The sequence below is a fragment of the Crocuta crocuta genome, unplaced genomic scaffold, assembly GCF_008692635.1.
Source record: "Crocuta crocuta isolate KB4526 unplaced genomic scaffold, BGI_CrCroc_1.0 scaffold35, whole genome shotgun sequence".
Lineage (NCBI taxonomy): Eukaryota > Metazoa > Chordata > Mammalia > Carnivora > Hyaenidae > Crocuta > Crocuta crocuta.
Genome location: NW_027530625.1, coordinates 5,214,944 through 5,234,650, shown reverse-complemented (window position 1 = coordinate 5,234,650; position 19,707 = coordinate 5,214,944). Strand labels below are relative to the sequence as shown.

The 19,707-nt window shown below is 57.2% G+C and overlaps 1 protein-coding gene across 1 annotated transcript; it reads right to left on the bottom strand.

Annotated features, from left to right (window-relative positions):
* Positions 1 to 2,918: 2,918 nt before the first annotated feature.
* Positions 2,919 to 19,699, bottom strand: SLC27A4 (solute carrier family 27 member 4). Its single transcript, XM_077768319.1, has 13 exons — positions 19,582 to 19,699; positions 18,117 to 18,283; positions 16,186 to 16,580; positions 14,324 to 14,482; positions 13,181 to 13,250; positions 12,988 to 13,079; positions 12,064 to 12,173; positions 11,643 to 11,852; positions 11,173 to 11,299; positions 10,405 to 10,542; positions 10,063 to 10,227; positions 9,823 to 9,969; positions 2,919 to 7,061 (listed from the first exon to the last, which is right to left on the bottom strand). Exons 2-13 carry the CDS (start codon positions 18,275 to 18,277, stop codon positions 6,904 to 6,906), a joined length of 1,932 nt encoding a protein of 643 aa, XP_077624445.1. The 5' UTR covers positions 18,278 to 18,283; positions 19,582 to 19,699; the 3' UTR covers positions 2,919 to 6,903.
* Between the last annotated feature and the right edge of the window lie 8 nt (positions 19,700 to 19,707).

Sequence of the window (19,707 nt, the reverse complement as noted above, 5' to 3'; positions counted from 1 at the left end):
ATTCTCTTCAGCTTCCGGCGCTCCCGCCCCACTTCCGGTCGCCACGGGCGGAAGAGGCGGTGCCCAGAGAGTCATCCTCCGCAGCTATTGGAGGAGGGCCGGGAGCTGAGCGGGGAGGTCGCGGCTCTGTTAGGCGCCCTTGACTTGGGTCTCCTCGGTCTTTTACGGACCGGGTTCAGGAAGCTGAGTGGGGAGCTGCTTGTGCGAGCCACGGCTAGGCGAGGAGCCCGGGCATCTTTGCGCAGTACCTGTGAGCCACGTTACTGTTTTATCTTGCAAAAGGTACAAGTCTCTCTTAAGCTCGCACACCGCTTGGGTGAGCCCGTCCATTCGTCTTGACTCGAATTATAAGTGACTACAAATCTTTATTTCCAGCCCAGAAATCTCTCCCGAGCTATCGAGTAGCTATGCAGACACCCCTTTGGTTATCGATTTGGGCTTTACTCATTCAGCAGACATTTACTGCCTGTCCTCCGTGTACCAGGCATCTCGGTCAGTGCTATAGGTGCAGTGGTGAACGGGATGGGCAGAGTTCCTGCTTTTAGGACTCACAGAGTAGTGGGAGAAACTAATCAGAGAAGCAGATCAATCATACTAATAAATACAAAGTCTCTAACCGAAAGAAGTGATCTGAAGTTATAGGAACTTCAAAAAGAAAACCGACTGGACCTGAGCTGAGCAATAAAGCTGAGTAAAGTAGGTGGATGTGAGGGTGGAGAGAAACCTCTGGAAGCATTCCAATGAGGAGAACAGAAGATACAAAGGCTCTGAGTGGGAGACCATGCTGAAGCACCAAGAGAGGAAGGTGGAAGTTGGGGAGCAGAGGGCCTGGTAAGAGACGAGTCTAGAAAGGGGGTGGGGCCAACTCACATCTTGGGAGCCAGGTAAGAATTTCAGTCTCTCTTTTAAGTGCAGTGCGAGGCTTTTGAAAGGTTTGAGGAGGGGGCGGCATTAAAACTGTGTTGTAAAATATCCTTACTTCCTGGAGTGTGAGTGGTTTGAACAGGGAAGAAGATGGGAGACCACTAGAGCCTGTTGCAAAAGGCCAGGGGAGAAATGGAGTAAAGTAGATGTCCTGGGGTGTCTAAACCGCCACACTTCCAAATCGAATTTAGCATTGGTAGCGTATGGTGGGGTAGCCTGAAGGTCAGTGGTGGAATGATGTAATGGTTAAGAGCTAGGAGTTCAACTGCCAGCTTTGTATCCAGTTCCTAACACTTCCTAGCTCTTTCTGTGCATAAGTCCCGTATCATCTTTGTGCCTCCGTTTCCCCAGCTGTAAAATGGGGATAGTAACACCCCCTAACTGACAGGCCCTGCCCTGTGTTTCCCATCTCAAGGATACCACTGCCACACACTGAAACACTCAAGCAGGAAACTTTAGACATTGTTCTTAATTCTGTCCCATATCCAGATAGTCACCAATTTGTGGGGTGCCTGGCTGGCTCAGTCGGTAGAGCATGGGACTCTTGATCTCGGGGTTGTGAGCTCCAGCCCCATGTTGGGTGTAGAGATTACTTAAAATCTTAAAAAAGCCAAAAATCATCAATTTGGATTNCCCGGCACCTGAACCTGCTTGTTTGCCTGCCTGCCTCACCTGAACCTGCTTCTTTGCCTGCCTGCCTCCCACCTCCCTCACTGTGGCCTTGCCTTCTGTGTAGTTTGACTCCATGGATAGCCCAGAGCCATTCCAATGTATTAGACACTGTTCCAGGGCACTGGCAAAGCGAAGACAAGTCAGAACAGCCTGGTCCTCAGCACAAAGGAATCCCGTGGTAAATGGAAAGGCCCCATATTCACCATGCCGTGTGGGTTGATCACTTTCCCTCTCTGGCACTCACTTTCCCCAGTCTGTGAAGAAGGTTGGGGACCAAATGATCTAAGTTCCTTTCAGGAAAAATATTCTAAGATTCTTTTCACTAGACCCAACTCTGCGAGGGCAGAAATCTTGCCTGAGTTCATCTTTGATCCTTAGTTTGCAGTAAGGAGCTTTGTAATTGTAGGGGTTTGGTAAGTGCTTGTTGAGTGAGTAAGTGAACACCTTTCGCTCCCCTGCTCAAAGTCATTTAGTGGCTTTCTTTGCCAACAAGATAAGGGCCTTCCTAGAAGGTGTTCAGAGCCCTGGAGCCTCTGAACTCAGCTCACCTCTAAGAATTGAGTATCCTCTCACTACCCACCCCCTGGAGCCACTTCTTGGGGCTGGAATATGAGAGCTAGGGAGCATTTGAAGGGCTTCATCCATCTGACAAACATTCACTGAGCACCTTTTAAGTGCCAGGCCCAGTGCTGGTGCTGGAAACACGACAGTGAACAAAACCAACGGGTCCCTGCCCTCCTGGGGCTGTTGAAAGAGACACAGATGTAAAAATGGACCACACGGTGTGATCAGTGTTACAAATGGGGGAAGATGGGGACCTGTGGGAACTGGCGCCCCCTAATCCAGCCCTGGGATCAGAAGGCTTCCTAGAAGTCACACAAGCCCAAATTCAAAGGAATGGTGGGAGGCAGATGGCACCTAGGAAGGCCAGAGGAGGCATCTTCCCAAATCTCAACAAATAGGGGTGTGTCTAGCTTCTTACATAGTCCCAGAGCTTGGGAGCTCACTTCTGGGTAAGTCAGCCCGTTCTGTGAGTGCCTGGGTCTCAGAAAGTCCTTCCTTCTCCTGATCCCAAGCCTACCCCACTCAATCTCTTAATTCGTAACAATATTAGTTTAACATATTCATTCAAAGAGCATTTATTGCGGGGCGACTGGGTGGCTCAGTTGGTTGAGCGACTTGACTCTTGATTTTGGTTCAGATCATGATCTCATGGTTTGTGAGTTAAAGCCCCAACTTGGGCACTGTGTTGACAGGACAGAGTCTGCTTGGGATCTCTCTCTGTCTCCTTCTCTCTAAATAAGTAAACTTTAAAAATGTATTTTTAAAAAAAGTATTTATTGAATACCCACTTTGCACCTGCCAGGTGCTTTACATGCACACTACCTGATTTACTGCTCCGAGACTACCATTATCCCCATTTCTCAAATGAGAAAAACTGAGGCTCAGAACCAGTGGTTTGCCCAGGGCTCCTAAGTGTCAGGCCTCAACCCCAGGTCGTAGCGCCTTCAGCATCACTGAGCCTCACTGCCTCCCATTGGGTCAGGCGCACCCACATGCCCTCCCCTGGGATCCACGCAGAAGAGGGGCCTGGGCCCCATCCCTGTCTCCTCCAGCAGGCCGGCCAGCCCGGGCTCGGCCTCCATCTCCTCAGAAGCTCCTAGGGAGACAAAGGCGGGGTCTGCGGGGGAGGCGAGGGCGCGGTGCCCCCCTGCCTGCTGCCCTTTGTCTCCAGCCGGCTCCCCTCTTGCGCCCCGGGAGGCTGGGAGGCGCCTCTCGCAGGCTTCCTCCTCCCATTCTTGTGCTAATTGGGTGTCAAGCTGAGATCAGTGAGAAAGAAATCCGCCCCGGCTCGGGTTAAACTGCCGCCAAAGACGAGGGCTGAGCCCAGAATATCATTAGGCTGGGAGGAAGCAGGGCCCCCTCCTCGGGGGGAGGGGTCGGCCACGCATTCAGGCCCCTTTGAAAGTCACTTGGTCACCCCCTCCCTTGCCGCCACCGCCTCAATGGGCCCCTCGGAGGTATTTAACCTCCTTCCCAGGAATTGAAAGTGATACTCCAAGCACTGGCCCAGTCGGCCACTTGCCTGTCCTGAGGGCGGTAGGACCTCCGGGGATGCTTGGGGCCGGCTCCTTCCAGCCTCCCGCCCCGCATTGTTGCAGACGGGAACACTGAGGCTCCACGAAGGGGCTTGGCCTCCCAGCGCTGCCATTCACAGGCTCACTGGGCTTTGGCGAGACTTTGCCTCCCTGAGCCTCATATTCCTCATCTGCGGAATGGGGATAAAAATAGTAGCTGCTTTTCCTTACTGGTTTAACAAACCGATGCACACAAAGCGCGTTGCAAAGTGCCTGGCAAGGGACGGGATCCATACGTGGTGGCCATTAGCAAGTCGAGGGAAGTGGGTGTGACCCAAGGAGGGATAAGGGACCTACCGGCAGAGCCCCCACCATCTGGAAGTGTGCAAGTGAGAGTGCTCACAAAGGACTCATTTTTCATACTTTGCTTCAACCCTACTCCACGGCGGACCCACACTCCCCTGCAGCCTCCCCGCTTTCCGAGATCCGCCCTGCAGGCCTCTACATTTTGCTGCTACTTCTGTCTGGGATACTCTTTTTCCTCCACGTCTTGGAGAACTCTTCCTTGCAAAGCCTCTCTGACCATGAAACGTGACTGCCTACCTGGCCAGCATGCTGGGTTCGGTGCAGCTAACTACCCACCGTCTACCTCGCCAGCTCCCTCTCTCCAACAGTGGGCACCCAGGTTTGTCTTGCTCACCGTTCACTGCTTCTGCCTCCTGCCCTGAGGAGGCCTTTAGAACCTGCTCCACAGGTGAACTTAACACAGTACTTTGTAAACCGTGAAACAGCATATAAACATCGGGAAATGCCCAATAAACAGTAGCTATCGTTAAATTCACAAGCACATATCGAGAAGCTACTGCATGCATGGGGACTCCCATGGCCATGGTCAAAGATGACCAGAGGCAGATGGGAGAGCTCCCTAGGCCCTTCCCCGGGGGAGAGGGTGGGGGGAGCAGTGTGGAAGTCGTAAACTCAGGCCTAGTCTGGGGTCTTGACACCTGACTTACATCTTTTTTCCTTTTTTACCCTGTAACTGCTATGTACCGAGCAGATCTCGGCACCAGACCCGGAGATAAGAGACCTCCAGGCACAATGCATTTTCACAACTACCCTAAATCTCTATTTGCAGAAGAATCAGAGGCTTAGCCTGCAAAATGGACTTGAGCACCTGCCTGTTCGAGCTGGAGCTGTTAACCACCATTCTATACTGCCATTTGGTGACTGCATTCAATCTCCAGGAAGGAATAGGGGCCCCTGGCTGGGTTGGTGGCAGTGCTATCCCATTGGAAAGCACTCACTGCTAAGGGTTAGACACAAAGCTGTCAGCCAGGACCAGCCATGGCAGTCTGACCCTGGGCCCTCAAAGACCAGTCACGGAGTGTGCTCTGGGCTGGGTACCTGCCTGGTGACGAGGTGGGGACTCCCAGCCCCTCCTTTCCCCTTTTGTAGGCTGAGAAGGGCCAAGAAGGACTTAGCTCTGAGCTCTGCATGCCCTCTGCTGGCCACAACAGGACACTGCAGCCATGCCTACCACCCGCTCCCTAAGCCCCCTCAGCACCATTCTCCAAGGGCCCTAACTCCAGCTCTGCCCCCTACTTTCCCCTGAGCAGCATGAGATTCCTCTTTCAAGGTCACTCCCTAGGAGGCACCCCGGACCTCATCCTGGCCCGCCTCCACCCTGGCTGTCAGCTGCAAGCCTAGGGCGGGCCCACAGTTGGCTCCACAGGCATGGGAGGAATGGAAGTTCCTTTGGTTTTCCCCATTGCCTTCTGCACGGGGAGGCGGGTGGGGCAGCAGGAAGCAAGAGGGGCTTGGGTTTGCGTTCCAGCGTCCCGTCTCCACTGCTGTTGTAACCTCAGCAAATGACAGACAGTGGTGGGGGGTCAAACAGTGAAGATAAAGCCCCAGGGGCACACACTGCCCACTGCCGTGGGGTGGGTTGGACCTCTTTCCCAATGGGCCACTCGTTTCCAGCCTGGGTGTGACTCCAGCGATGGGGCCTAGGAGACAGCCGGCTCTCCACCGGCATGGCTGACGCTGCAGCTCTGCTAACACCGCTCCAGGAAGCCCTCCTGGGCTCTGCCCAAGCTGGTCAGGCAGCCCTGCTCTGGCTTGTGCAGCCACCGACCCCCTGGAGAAAGGCACCCCAGGCAAGGGGAACAGCACAGGCTAGAGTCCAGAGATGGAGTCCTGCCCTGGGTTAGGGTTTTCTCCTTCAAAGGCTCTGAACAGCCTTTTCCTCAAAATGGGTACCTTTGTTCTCCGAATCCTCCTGATTACTCCCCCTTCACAGATGAGACTGAGTCACTTGCCCTAGGCCACAAACTCAGAAGTGACACAGCTGGTCTGGACTTTAAAGCTCACACTATTAAATACCTTACCGACTCACTGAAGACATCTTACCCTCTATACCCCCAAGTCGGAGTAAGTGAGTGGGCCATGGGCAGGAGGTGGGGCCTGAGCAGGGTGGGGGGGTGGTGAGCTCAGGCGGCATGCACACAGGCTAGGGGAAGTCAAGGCAGTTTATTGGCCACTGAGCGACCCCCCCACCCCACCCCTCCTCCTCCTTTTATAGCCAGCCCAGAACTGAGATGGAGAAAGTGACATAGACAGACCTACAGATAGAAAGGTCCCACCTGAGGGCCAGCCAGGCAGCCACCAGGGAGAGGAGGATGGGGGGAGGGGGCTCAGTCCAGGCTGCCTGCTGCGGGTCGGGGTGGTCCCTCTATCCTCCCTGAGGTGCAGGCAGTGCTGAGTGACACCGGAACAGCTCCAGGGCCAGGGTCCCCTTTGGCCACCTGACCAACAGCCACCACAGCCCCTGCCCACTCTGCTGGCTTCCTGAGTCTGGAGGCTTCTGCCCTGGTCCCATTTACAAGCTCCCTGCTTTCTGGGGAGTGCTTGGTGGCCCTCCACCTGCCCCTGCCCTGACCCAAGACATCCTCCTGAGGGGCCCAGTCCATCTCAGCCTGGGGCCCAGAGGCCCCGTCTGGCCTCGAAGACATAACGTGGACATGAGGCTTTCACAGAAAGCCCTCCTGGGGGCCAGGGGGAGGTGGCAGTGAGTCACTTGGCAGTTTTGAGGGGGAGGGGGTCAGCACCTCGGGTGGAGGTGCTGGGCCCTGCTTGCTTTGGTCTGGCATCGCCCACGACCCCCCTCTGGGGTGGGAGCTGGGGCTCTGGATCTAGCACCCGCTGGCCCTTAGAGGGACTCAGGGGCAAATCACAGCTTCTCCTCGCCTGCCTGGATGCGGGTGTAGGCCTCTTGGTCCAGCGGGACGTAGCGGGCCTTCCGGCCATCCAGGTAGAACAGTGGGTCTCTCACAACTGATGGGTCAAAGCCTTCCTTCCGCAGCTCTGTCTTCTGCAACTTGAAGGTCCCTGAGGGAGCAACGAAGATGGATCAGAGCGGGCAGGGCAGGGCCTGAGCCTCGGGAACCTGCCCCCCAAAGCTGAAGAGGAGCAGAGAAGGAGGGCAAGAGAGAACATCTGAAAGCGGCCTAGAGCACAGGAGGGCATGGCCCTTTACAGTCTGCAAAGGTGGCTCCAGTTAATTACATTATATATTGCTTCTCAGAGCTGCCCTGGCGAAAGGTGGGGGGTGGGGGCCGCGTTACCCGCCTTCTTTTTGCAGATGGGCAAACTGACAACCAAAGAAAGGAAACTATACATCTAAGGCCACACACACTGAGTGACATCAGAGTGAGGACCAGAGCTCAGGCCTTCTGGGCTTTGAGCACGTCCCAGGGAAGGGCGTGATCTAATTTAATCTGTACATCACCCCCAGAGGCAGGTGCTCAACTGTCTTCTATGGATTCTACAGTGAAGGTTATTTTCAGCTTTTAATATCTCTGAAATAGTTTCAACAGGCAGCAATGCTTTCTCAGCACCGTGTCACGTGAATTCCCTGTCTCTCGGTCAGTGGCACCCACCCTGCAGGACAGGGAGACTGGCGCAGTGAGGCAAGCCCCCGGGCCAACATCACACAGCTGATTGGCGCTGGAGCTGGGATGTGAACCCAGGTATGACAAATTGCCTGACCGGCTAGATTTCTTCCCTCCCTGGACGCACACTCCGCTGCCACTTTGTGGCTTGGCCACGTCTCCCAGCAAGAGCTGGAGTCATTCTCACCCCCCACCTGAATCAAACTGGCCTTGTGACTTGCTCTGACCAACAGAACGTTGGAGTCCTGAGAGTCTAGGCCTCAAGGAGCTTTGCAGCTTCCACTCCCTCCCTCCTGGCAGTGCCAGACACCTGTGTGGCCTCTGAAGGCCAAGAAGCCATGCAGAACAGAGAGGAAGCATCCCAGGAAAGTCCCTGGACTGGCACTATCCAATAGAATAGCCACTGGCCATAGGAGATCATGCACGTTTGATAAACAAAATGTGAAAGTCAGTTCCTCCGTCATACCGGCCCCATTTTAAAAAGTGCCGGTAGCTATGCAGGGCCAGTGGCTGCGATGCTGGTCAGCGCACGTACAGAACATCATCATCCTCACACACAGTTCTGTGGGCCGGCATTGCCGAACCAACTGGCCAGGGGCCAGACAGGTGAGCCAGGACACCGTCCTAGCCCCTCCAGCACCAGCTGAGTCACAAGTGATGGCAGCTTTTCCACCCTAGGCGGGGCCAGCAGAAGAACCGCTCAGCTGAACTTGACCCCAAATTGCTGACCTGCCACTGAGAGCAAAAACATGGCTGTTTTAAGCCCCACAAAGTTTTGGGGTGTTTGTCCTGTAGCAAAGCCTCTGGAACCTGAGGTCTGACAGCTTCCCTGCCTCTCCTGCAGAGAGAAGTCAGCTGCCACCCAAACGTCAGGAGCTCTCAGCCTCAGTCACCCACTGCTTCGGGTGCTCCCAGGGGCCTACCTGGAAGGAGCCACACTGGTCAGGGAGGGCCTTCCAGCAAGGCAGGGGTGACCTGATGCGCGTATGGGAGGTGGCCTGAGGCTGAGCAGCCAGTGAGAGGCTGAGCAGGGGGAGAGTCCGGACAGGAAACAAGTACTAAGGTGAGCAGGGGGCAGGCCTGGGCCAGAACCCCAGACTCCCTGCCCATCAGGGGACCCATCACTGGTCCAACAGAGAGAAGGCTGGCACTGCCCTGCTATGTGACTGTGGGCCCACCACTCACCTCTCACCTGGACAACAGCGATAGCACCTCACTCATCTCCCCACTCCAGCCCTCTCCTGCGTTCCTCGTGGCATCCCGAAGACTGTGGAACATGCACCTGATGCAGGTCACTGCTCTACTCAAACACTTCTGTGGCTCCCTAGTGCCTGGACGTAGTCCAGGCCCCTCCCCAGCCCACAGAGTCTTCTGGTCCCCACTGACCTCTCTCTCTGCCCTACCTGACACTGCTGCCCGCACCCCTCCCCCGGCTCCAGGTTTAGGGGCCTCCATTCCTTCTGCTCATGCCCAAGTGGCCTCCTTTCTCAGGACTTGACCAGTAGGCCTCCCACCCCACAAACCCTGCCCTTTCATACAGGCCTCAGCTCAAACATCACTTCCTCAGGGGAGCCTCCCAGGCACCCCACCCTCATTAATTTGCTTTTCTGTCAGTTTGACCTGTATTCTATTTTTTTTTTTTTATGTTAGTTTATTTTTGAGAAAGAGGGAGACAGAATGCAAGCGGGGGAGGGGCAAAGAGAGAGGGAGACACAGGATCCGAAGCAGGCTCCAGACTCTGAGTTGTCAGCACAGAGCCCGACGTGGGGTTCGAACCCACAAACTGTGAGATCATGACTTGAGCCAAAGTCAGAAGCTTAAGACTGAGCCACCCAGATGCCCCATGTAGTCTATTCTTTACATTGGGAATCCCTTGTCCTGTGCTGCCTCCCCTACTGGTGAAGAGGCTTCAAGAAGGCAAAGGTCCCATCAGAATTTGTTACCTATATCCCCGAGGCCTAGCACAGAGCCTGACAGGCACACAGTAGGTACTTGGTAAATGTTTGTTCCGCTAACGGACGTATGAACCTCCTCTCTCTGAAGGCTCAGTCCTCACTTGCACAGAGGGAGGTCTGTTTACCAACGACACAGCAATGCTGTGGGTAAAGGTCAAATGACAGCTACCCAGGTCTTTCCAAAAGGAACCAAGAGGGGCACAGGCCTGGGACGCATCAGCTGGAGCGGGGGAGGGGACATACCCGTTTTGTGCAGCTCAGGCAGGAAGCGCAGGAAGATGGGGCGGGCGTACAGGGGCAGCTCCTTCTCCAGGAGCTGTGCAAAGTGCTCCAAGTCACAGCTGCCAGCAGGGTGGGCCACGGCAGCCATTCCAGCCCGGCCCTCGGTTCCTGGGGGCGGCAGCACGGACGGTGAGGGGCTGGCCGTGCCCCCTAGGGGTGCCTCCCACCCACACGTGGCAGCTCCCACCACCGCACAGATACCTGGCACCTCAACACCATACACTGCCACGTCAGCCATGTCCAGGAGGCGGCTGAGTGTGCCCTCCACCTCGGTGGTGGACACGTTCTCGCCCTTCCAGCGGAACGTGTCTCCCGTGCGGTCTCGGAAGTACAGGTAGCCCAGCTCGTCCATCACCAGCACGTCACCTAGGGGGCGCCGCGTGAGGCAGGGCTGGGGCCGGCTGGCCTCACCGGACCCCGGGACCTGCTGGACTGGGAGGGCTGGGACTGGGGCGTCCGGGAGGAGGTGTTCTCTGCAGGTGGGGAGGGTCCCTTCATTTCTCTCCACCCCGCCCCCCCCCAAAGGGGCTGGTGCCCACCCACCGGTGAGGTAGGCCTGGTCCCCCTTTTGGAAGACGTCCTTGGCGATCTTCTTGTTGTTGGCACCCTGGTTGAGGTAGCCGTCGAAGCGCCGCAGGGGGTCCTGCTGGATGATGCGGCCCACTAGCTGGCCTGGCTCACCTGGGGGCAGGGCAGGGGCAGGGCTAGGCCTCCTCCCCCAGTTCCTCACCCCCAAACGAGCCCTAGATCTGACTTCCGTTCACACTGCTTCCCCACAGAAACGCTGCCCTGCTCGGCGCGGGAGCCCTGCGGGCAGGGAGCGCTTCCTGGCGGGTCTGCCCCACGTGGGCGCTCAGCGATGTCTGAGCAGCGCCTGTGAGGTGGCAAGATGAACGACACAAACAGGTGGACAAGCACCATGTGGGCAGCCTGACCGGAGCCAGCACCCCTTGGGCCCCCGGCCCTGTTCAGAGAGCCCTCCGTTCTTTACCACAGGTGGCCCTGGGGCAGCCCCAGGAGGCAGCGCTGCCATCAGCCTCACGGGCAGGTGAGGGGACTCGGACACAGAGCTACGGGGCTGAGCCAGGATCAATCCCGGGGTCCTCCACACAACAGGGAGTCAACTGACTGATGGGTGGAGGGGATAAGGGATGGAGGGACAGATGGACGAGGGAAGATGACTCGTGGCCATAAGGGAAGAGCTGAGTGACAGCCACTGGTCAGAACAAGGGCTCCCCGCTCACCCAGCCCAGTACCATCTCCCCCGCCAACCTCCCCTGCCCCACCCACACTTCCAACCCCGGGGCAGACCTGGCTGGCAGGGAAGGCAGAGGCCATCGGGCCCCCGAATCAGCTCCATGGTGTCCTCCTTGACTCGTACCAGCCGGATGGGGTACACAAAAGACAGGATGCGGCTGTTGAAGCCACAGGCCCCCACCTGCAAAGGCCAAGACTTGGGCCTGGGCTCTCCCACCACAGGCCTGAGACTAGGCAGTATTGGGGGGCCTGGCCCCCACACTCCCGTGACTGCCTTGCCGTAACCAGACAGCAGAGGCTCCGGCGCCCACACTCCACACTGGACCCCGCCCGCCCTAACCAGACAGCGGGGGCTCCGGCAACTGCGCTCCGCGCTGGACCCTGCCCACCCTAATCAGACAGCGGAGGCTCCGGCGCCCACACTCCACGCTGGACCCTGCCTGCCCTAACCAGAGAGTGGAGACTCTGGCGGCACCCACAGTCTGTGCTGGACCCCGCCTTCCCTCCACTGCCCCGCTGCCCACCTGGCTGTCGAAGTTGCCCAAACTGCAGTTACACTCGGTGGCCCCGTAGAACTCGGCCACCTGGGGGATGTGGAAGCGGCTAGAGAAGTCGGTCCAGATGGACTGGCGGAGGCCGTTGCCGAGGGCCATGCGCACCTGGTGCTGGTGCTCCGCCTCCCGGGGTGGCTGATTCAGGAGGTACCGGCACAGCTCGCCGATGTACTGCACAATCTGTGGGCGGAACTGGCGTGAGGCTGGCCTGTGGCTGCTCTCACTTCACCTCCCAACCCCACGGGCCCTGGGCCTCAGTCTCCCCATCCGAACAATGGGAATGTTGCCCCATTGTGAACAACTGGCCTTAGCTGTGAGACTGACGTCCCTGAATGGGGCTGGTGGGTCACAAGGGGACAGGGACGGCTCACCACCTGCCCTTCTCACTCACTGTGCAGTTGTACTTAATGCAATCGTCCCAGAACCGGGAGGCTGAGAACTTCTTCCGGATCACCACCGTCATACCATGGAGCAGGCACTGCCCGATTCCCACAACGTTTCCTGAAGGCGAAGGGATGAGCCGTGGAGGTCAGGGGCCAGGAGACCCCTCCCTCCAGAGCCTCCTCTCGTCCAGCCCGTCTCCTCAAAGGTCCTTCCTCCAGTCCCTCTTTCCTGTCCTGTTCCTCCAGCACTAATTAATCATACCTCTCCCCTAGTCTTCCATGGCTTCCCAGTACCTCCCCAGTGTGGGATCAAGTGCGTACGCCTTAGACTGTCCCCTGGGGCCTCTGGAGCTGGTCCCAAGCTCCTGCTCCTGTACCTGTAATGCTGCCATTCAGCCAGAGGGGGGAGAAGCTAGCCCGCCTGGCTTCTGCACCTCACGTCTGCCTGACTTGAATGCACCTCCTCCAGGAAGCCTTCCTGGCCATCACTGGGCTCTTTTCTTGAGCCGAGCTCCTGCTCCCTGCCTGTCTCCGCACTCACCATGTCATTTCTTGTATTAAAGTCAGGTTGAGTTCCCATCTTTCATCCTGCCTTAAATACACACCTGACTCTAAGCACCTTGAGGGCAGGAACTATATTTATTCCATCCCTGCCTTCCCTTAAGCTCCTAAGACCAAGCCGCAAGGCTATGTGCACCCATGAAAATGAACTGGTCAGATTGGCCCAGGTGCCCTGCGGCACGCGGACGCACACGCTGTGAGGCACACGTGGCTGTCTTCATTCAGAGGTCCCGTCCATGGCCACATCTGAATTCCAACCCAGATTTGACTCTGAAGCTCATGTGGTACTACCACATGATGCTGCCTGCTAAGGGGGCAAAGGCTCCTGAGGCCTGGGGTGCCAGAGGCCGAGTGGAAGGGCCCCGTACAACCTGCTGAGTGGTAGAGGGGCAGGCAGTCGTAGACGATGTCGTCGGGTCGCATTCGGAATCCATAGTAGACCAGGGCGGCCATGCGGTAATACCTGGAGGGCCCAGACGGAGCGCTCAGCGGGCCCTGGGAAGGAGGAGGAGAGGCCCCGGGGCCCACCATCCCCCAGTCCTGGCCCCGGCACCGGCCACTTACCTGCTATGTACCACGATGGCGGCTTTGGGCAGCCCTGTGGTGCCTGACGTGTAGATGTAGAAGAGCTTATCTAAAGAGAACAGACACGCAAGCAGCTGTGAGGAGGGACAGCACAGGGCCAGGGAGGAATTACCTGCAGGAAGAACGGAGCCCAGGGAGCTTCCGTACCACAGACCACTTCTTTATCCCACCCTGAACCCAGGTCAGGGGCTGGCACATTAGTTCCTGCAGAGGCTCAGCCCCACCAGGCTGGAGGTTCTAGGTCAGGAACGCTGTGGGACAGCTGCACATTATGTGTCCACCATCTCACGCCCTTGGATCCCGGCTGATGTTAGCCCTTGGCTGGACGCCATGGGGACACCAGGCTGACCCTGTCCTCAAGGAGCTTACAAGAGCAGTGGGAGACAGAATCCACACATGACAGAGATAAAATGACCACAGTGACAACAATGACTGGTTACTGGGCACTTCCTGTCACACCCTAGCTTTTAAAAAGTTCTCTTTTTCAATCTCAAAGCCACTCTGTCAAAGAGGTCCCATCACCACCCCCAATTTCACAGCTGTGGAGACTGAGGCCCCGAGGGCAGCTCACGGCCACAAGGGCAGCGGTGCGGCTGCGGCCAGTACTCGGCACCAGCTCTTGCCCGCTGGGTGGTGCAGCAAGCTGCGGGGAGCACAGAGGAGAGGCTGCAGGGCCAGAAGGATGCCTGGAGGAGGGGCTGGGACGGCAGGACAGCCTAGTGCAGGGAGCGATCGCAGGCCGACAGGGGCCGGCACCAAACAGGGGCTAGGTGAATACTGAGAGCGTCTGCCCCTGGCCCAACCCCAGCCAGACTCAGACCCAGCAGTTCCCTGGGCTCCATGTGATCCTGCATGTTTTGGGCACCAATGAAGGCTTGTTCAACAAGTCCAAGAATCGGGTTGTGAGCTCCTGAGTCCTTGGCACCGTGCCTGGCATCATCAGCATGTCCAACCTTCAGAGTGACCCCATGGTCACTGTGCCCATCTTCCCAGATAGAAAGAGTCACTGTGATATGACTCTGGGTCACACAGCAAGTTTGCAGGAGAGCCCAGGCCCCGGCCCTGATGTCAGCACTCTGTCCTGGGCCCTCTGAGAACCCCTCTGTGGGGGAGGGGACTCACCTGTGAAGCCCTTGTCAGGGCGACTGGGCAGGTGCTTGGGGGCATCTTCCAGCAGGGGGTCCAGGTGCTCTGTGCCGGCGGGCACTGTGCTGGGCTCCCAGGGGCCAGAGCAGAAGAGGCTGAGCGAGGGGTCCAGGCTGGCATGGATTTCATAGATGGCTGCGGAGAAGACAGGGCTGATCAGCGGGCAGGCCAGGAACCCCACGTCCTCAGGACCTCTGCTTGTGTCAAGGCTGGCGTGTCATCAGGGAAGACCAGCTGTGTGTGGGGAACGGGATGGGCGAAGCACCAGAGCCTCGTCATGAGGAAGACACTGACGAGAGCGACAGCTCCCTAGCTGCTGGGGAAGAACACAGCGGGCCCCTTCCGTGTGCTCTCCTGCTCACACAGCCCCGGTACCAACGGCAGCCCACTGTGTAGACGAGGAGACCAGGCTCCAAGAATGGCAGGGCCTGCTCATGGCTAGAATGACCTGCTCATGGCTAGAATGACCTGCTCATGGCTAGAATGACCTGCTCTACCACACACCAAGGTCTATGCCTTTACGCACTGTGCCACGCTCATCCGTGGGGGGCCGGCTAGAAGGGAAGCACGGGGGCTCAGAGGGTGGGAACCTTCTCTCAGGCTCCCCTGGGCACTACCGTGGTCCAGGTACTCATGGCACCAGGTGCAGGCCAGTCCCAGCCCCCTCAGCCCCACTTTCCACAGCCTCCCTTTAGATTTGTCCAGCCCCTTCCCCTCTCCCTGCTGCATCCTTCCTCTCTCCCTTTCTGCATTTCAGTCACTTTCCCTGGCCATCATCCCATACGACAGCAATGTAGGACAAGGGACGCTGTGGTCAAGCCCAAGATAAAATCTTGCCTCTGTGTGACCTTAGAGGAGGTCTACACATCACTCTGAACCTCTGTCTCCTCATCTGTAAGGCCGAGATGGCCGTTCGTTTCTACCTCACCAGACTTTGTGAAGATTAGAAGTGCTTATTAAAAAAATTGTTTAACGTGTATTTATGGGGCGTCTGGGTGGCTCAGTTGGTTAAGTGTCTGACTTCGGCTCAGGTCATGATCTTGCAGTTCATGGGTTCAAGCCCTGTGTCAGGCTCTGTGCTGACAGCTCAGTGCCTGGACCCTGCTTCGAATTCTGTTTCCCTCTCTCTCTGCCCCTACCCTGCTCACACTCTGTCTCTCATAAATGAACAAATATCTAAATTTAAAAAAATTTTAATGTTTATTTATATTTGAGAGATACAGAGAGAGAGAGACAGAGCACAAGTAGGGAGAGGGAGAACGGAAGACACAGAATCTGAAACAGGCTCCACACTCTGATTTGTCAGCACAGAGCCCGATATGGGGCTCAAACTCATGAACTGTGAGATCATGACCTGAGCTGAAGTGGGACGCTCAATAGACTGAGCCACCCAGGCGCCCCTAAAGCACCAAGCTCAGCTTTGGTCAGTGCTCAGTGCTGCAGCAAATAAAACACAATCTCCGCTGGACAGCACAAAGTAGAAAAAAGTTTCCATTTTACAGATGAGGCAAATGAGGCCTAATTACTCATAAGAATGGCTACCATCATACCTGAGGGCTCACCTAGCATCAGCCACTTTGTTAGTGCTTCAGGCGAAATATCGTCTTGAAAACAGTATGTGGCAGGTAGGACAGTGAGAAAACGGAAACACAGACATTTCTAGTCTCTTACTTGGGATCTCCAGCTTACCTGTGGCAGAGGCCGGGCCATCGGACACCAGGGCTTGTGCCCTTAGCCTCTCTCTGAGCCACGAAGCCTCCCTCAGGCCCAGAAGGGGGCTGTGGTCTGTGCAAGAGCCCGGGGGACTCCCTGCCTGATCTCCCACCCCAGGGGCTCACCTGGGGCCATCTCACTGCCAAAGATGAGGACCCTGGCCTGGGAAGTGGTCAGACAGTGGCGCAGGGCGTCCCGCCGCAGGTTGGTGTTGATGAGGGCTGCCTCCACACCCAGCTTGGCCATGCCCAGCCACAGGCCCACAAACTCATTGCGGTTCTCCATGAAGAGGGCAGCCACGTCGCCTGAGGCCAGGCCCTGAGCCTGTAGGAAGTTGGCCACGCTGCTTGAGTAGTCATCCAGCTGGCGGAAGCTCCAGTGGGTGTCTGTGCCCTCAAAGATCAAGGCTGTCTTGTCAGGGTGGCGCTGTACCGTGGAGGCAAACAGAATGGGCACTGTCCGCCGCTCCCGCAGGTACCGCCGGACCTTTGCCTTCACCTTCAGGAGCACCATGCCGCCGCTAGGTGGGAGCAAGCAAGGGAGCCGTGACTGCGGGGGTTGGGCGCAGGGTTCCTGACGCCCTGGCCCAGGCTGCCGTCTCCCAGGCCTGAGGCTCCTGAGCCCGATCACTCCCCTTTCCCAGCACCTGTGTGCTGGGCACCATTAAGGCACCAGCCCACTGATGCCTCGAGATAACACCAGGGACCCGGGGTGATTACTTCCTCCTCAGTACACGGGGGAAAGCGAGGCTCTGCAACACCACGGCTAGTGTTCTGCCAGAGTCTTCCAAGACTCTGGTTCCCCAAGTCAAAGTCCCAACTCATCTGGGACCTCCCACAGCGCTGTACTGCACCTCTCCAGACCGCTGTCACAGTAAATAAAGGATAAGTGTGTGATTTGTTTGGTCTCCCTCCCTGTGAGGCCAGCAGGGGCTCCATCCTGCTTACCGCCTTGTACCCCGGGTCCCGCTCAGTACCGGGCACAGAGCTTCACTGAGTGATGCGGAATCACTTGGCAATATCCCCTCTTCCTGCCCTGCCCTTGTCACCTCGGACCCCCAAACCCTCCCAGCTCCCTGACTTCCGTGCCTATTCTGTCGTAGAAGTGCCATGTGCTAACCGCTAACCGACTGTGTCACTAGAGCTCCACTCTTCTATGCCTGCTCTGCCCTCCGGCTGAAATCCCCTGCTCCCGTCACCTGGAGGTGCCTTTCAACTACAGCTCTTTGTCCTCCAGGCCTTCTCTGATTCCTTAAGGCCCACGCCCGAAGCCATCTCTCCCTTCTCCATACTCCCACACCTCTCCACTACCACCCCTCCTGCAGTGGCCACTCAATACCTCCTTTTGCAATCAATTCGGACAACTGAGCTGCCCGTTCTGACTGCGGGTCACAGTGCCGAGCACTGGGACACCTCTGTGAGCAAGACGGCCAGGGTCTTTGCCTGCACAACCCTGCGAGTTTAGGGCTTTACTGTATCGCCTTCTTATTTCCCTGACCAGTCTGAGCCAGGCCCGGGACTAGGTCTGTGTGGTCCCTCCCTGGGCCCCCGAGCCAGCCCGATGCCTGGCACAGAGCAGGGAGCAGCAGGTGTTTCTCGTGCAGGACAGCCCTGTAGACCACACCTAACTTTCTTTGGGGAGCAGGTTCTTCCACGCATCTGATTCAGGGCCCTGCTCTGAACTCTGTGCCCTCTTAGACTTATGCCAACCTGAAGACAGGGTCCTCCCCACCCACAAGGTTCCTCTTTATCATCTCACTTAATTAAAGCATGTCCTCAGGACTCGTAGACATCTTCTCAACATACCTGGTGTTCAGCGCATGTCCTGGGCCCCTAAGTCTGCCCTAGGCTAAACAGCATCAAGTTAGGGAGGTGCCACAGAGGAAGACTTTCATCTTGGAAGATGGAGATACCAGGTACTACTGCTGGGGGGAGGAGGTAGAGCAGAGGCTCCTCTCCTGGGGCCCAGGTGCCCTGGTTTGGTCTGGAGAGATCTGGGGAGTTAGAAGCCCAGTGTGTTATGGGATACCCCAAGATGGGCTGGACCAAATACTCACAAGACATCACGCCTTATGGTCTTGATGAAGATTCGCACAAAGCGCCAGCCTCCAGATCCCAGGTAGAGGAAGAACAGGGAGAATCCCACTTGGGTCCAAGGCAGTTTCAGCACCAGCTTGGAGAATAGCAACACCCCCACCAGAGACGCCCCGAGCAGCATTGTGGCCTGTGGGCACAGATGTCAGTGGAGCCAAATGTCTACGTTCCCTACCTCCTGGCCCAAGCAGCTACTACGATCCTAAGGGTCAACCTGTAGTGAGGCTTCGCCATACTGAGTAGGTAGCTGAGGATGGGGTCCCTTTCCACGGCTGTCTTGAAGCAGGCTAGAAGCATGGGACTGGAGATGAGTAGTTCCATGGCTGAGAAGCAGAGGGTATGGGACTAGCCTCTTAGTCCCATCTCCTCTTATGACTCTTCCAGTGACATGGGGTTAAGTTCCTTTCCTATTTTAGGCCTTAGTCTCCTCCTCTGTGCTATTGTAAATTACAATTGCTCTTGGAAGCCCTTCCAGCCCTAAGAGGAGAGTCTACCTTTCTGACATCCAGGATCTCAAACCAAAGTGGGTTGGAGGGGGTATTAGCTTAAGTGTCTCTGGCTTGACTCCCCAACCAAACACTCAAAGATGAGTCCGTGGGTCCCTGGATGATCAGGCCAAGCCACAACACCCAAAGGGGCAAGCTCCCTGGGAAGGGGCCTGGCCACAGACTCGCAGGGTGCCATGTTTCTGCTGGCCCACAGAGGGCGACAGAGCAAACAGGTTGGAGCCTGGAGATGCCTGAGAGGTGACCGCCTAGAGGGTAAAGGTGATTGAGTGAGCACAAGAGGGTACTGAAGACACCCCCAGAAACCCACTCAGCAAGCCATTCCCATGAATCTTTAGGGATTGGGCTATAGGGGAAGGGAAACAGCTGACTGGACTGAGATTAGGACTCTTCCCCTGGCGCTTTGGGGACTTGCTCAAGAGGAAGTAGATGGGACTCTGTTTTCTTTTAGGGTTCTCCGATTCTAGGGGAGGGGGCTGAAGGTCACGGCTGAGATGTAGCCTGAGAGTCTCCAAGCTAGGATGAGGACACGGTCTGGGCCACAAGGGAGCCCTTACGAACCATCTCTCTCTTCTCCACGCGAAAACCAAAAGCCGGGAGGTGACCGAATCAGCCCTCATAAATCCAATGCCAAGGTCTCTAAGGTCCTCAGACCTGCCAGAGCCGGCCAGGGCAGAGAACGGGAACCCGTCCCGGAAGGCTGGGGGATGGGACGGGGAGGGAAGGGGATGCAAAGATACCTCGCGCCCCCGTCCCTGGTCACTGCGAACCGCCTTCGCCCCTAAGGAGCCAGGGCAGGAGCGCCCGGCAAGGAGACACAACAGCAGGGCGCGTCCCTCACCCCAGCCGGCGGCGCCACCTCCCCACGACTCAGCCGGGCACATTCTCCGCCCGGGGACCCACTGGCCTGGCCTTTGCTCACCCAGCGTCGGCCCCGCCGCGCGGCGTCCGGTGCAGATGCGGCCTGGCTGCGGCAAGCGGAGTGGGGAGCGCCGGGGCATCAGCCGCCCCTGGGCGCGCAGAGCCGAGTCTCAGCAGAGCTTTGCTG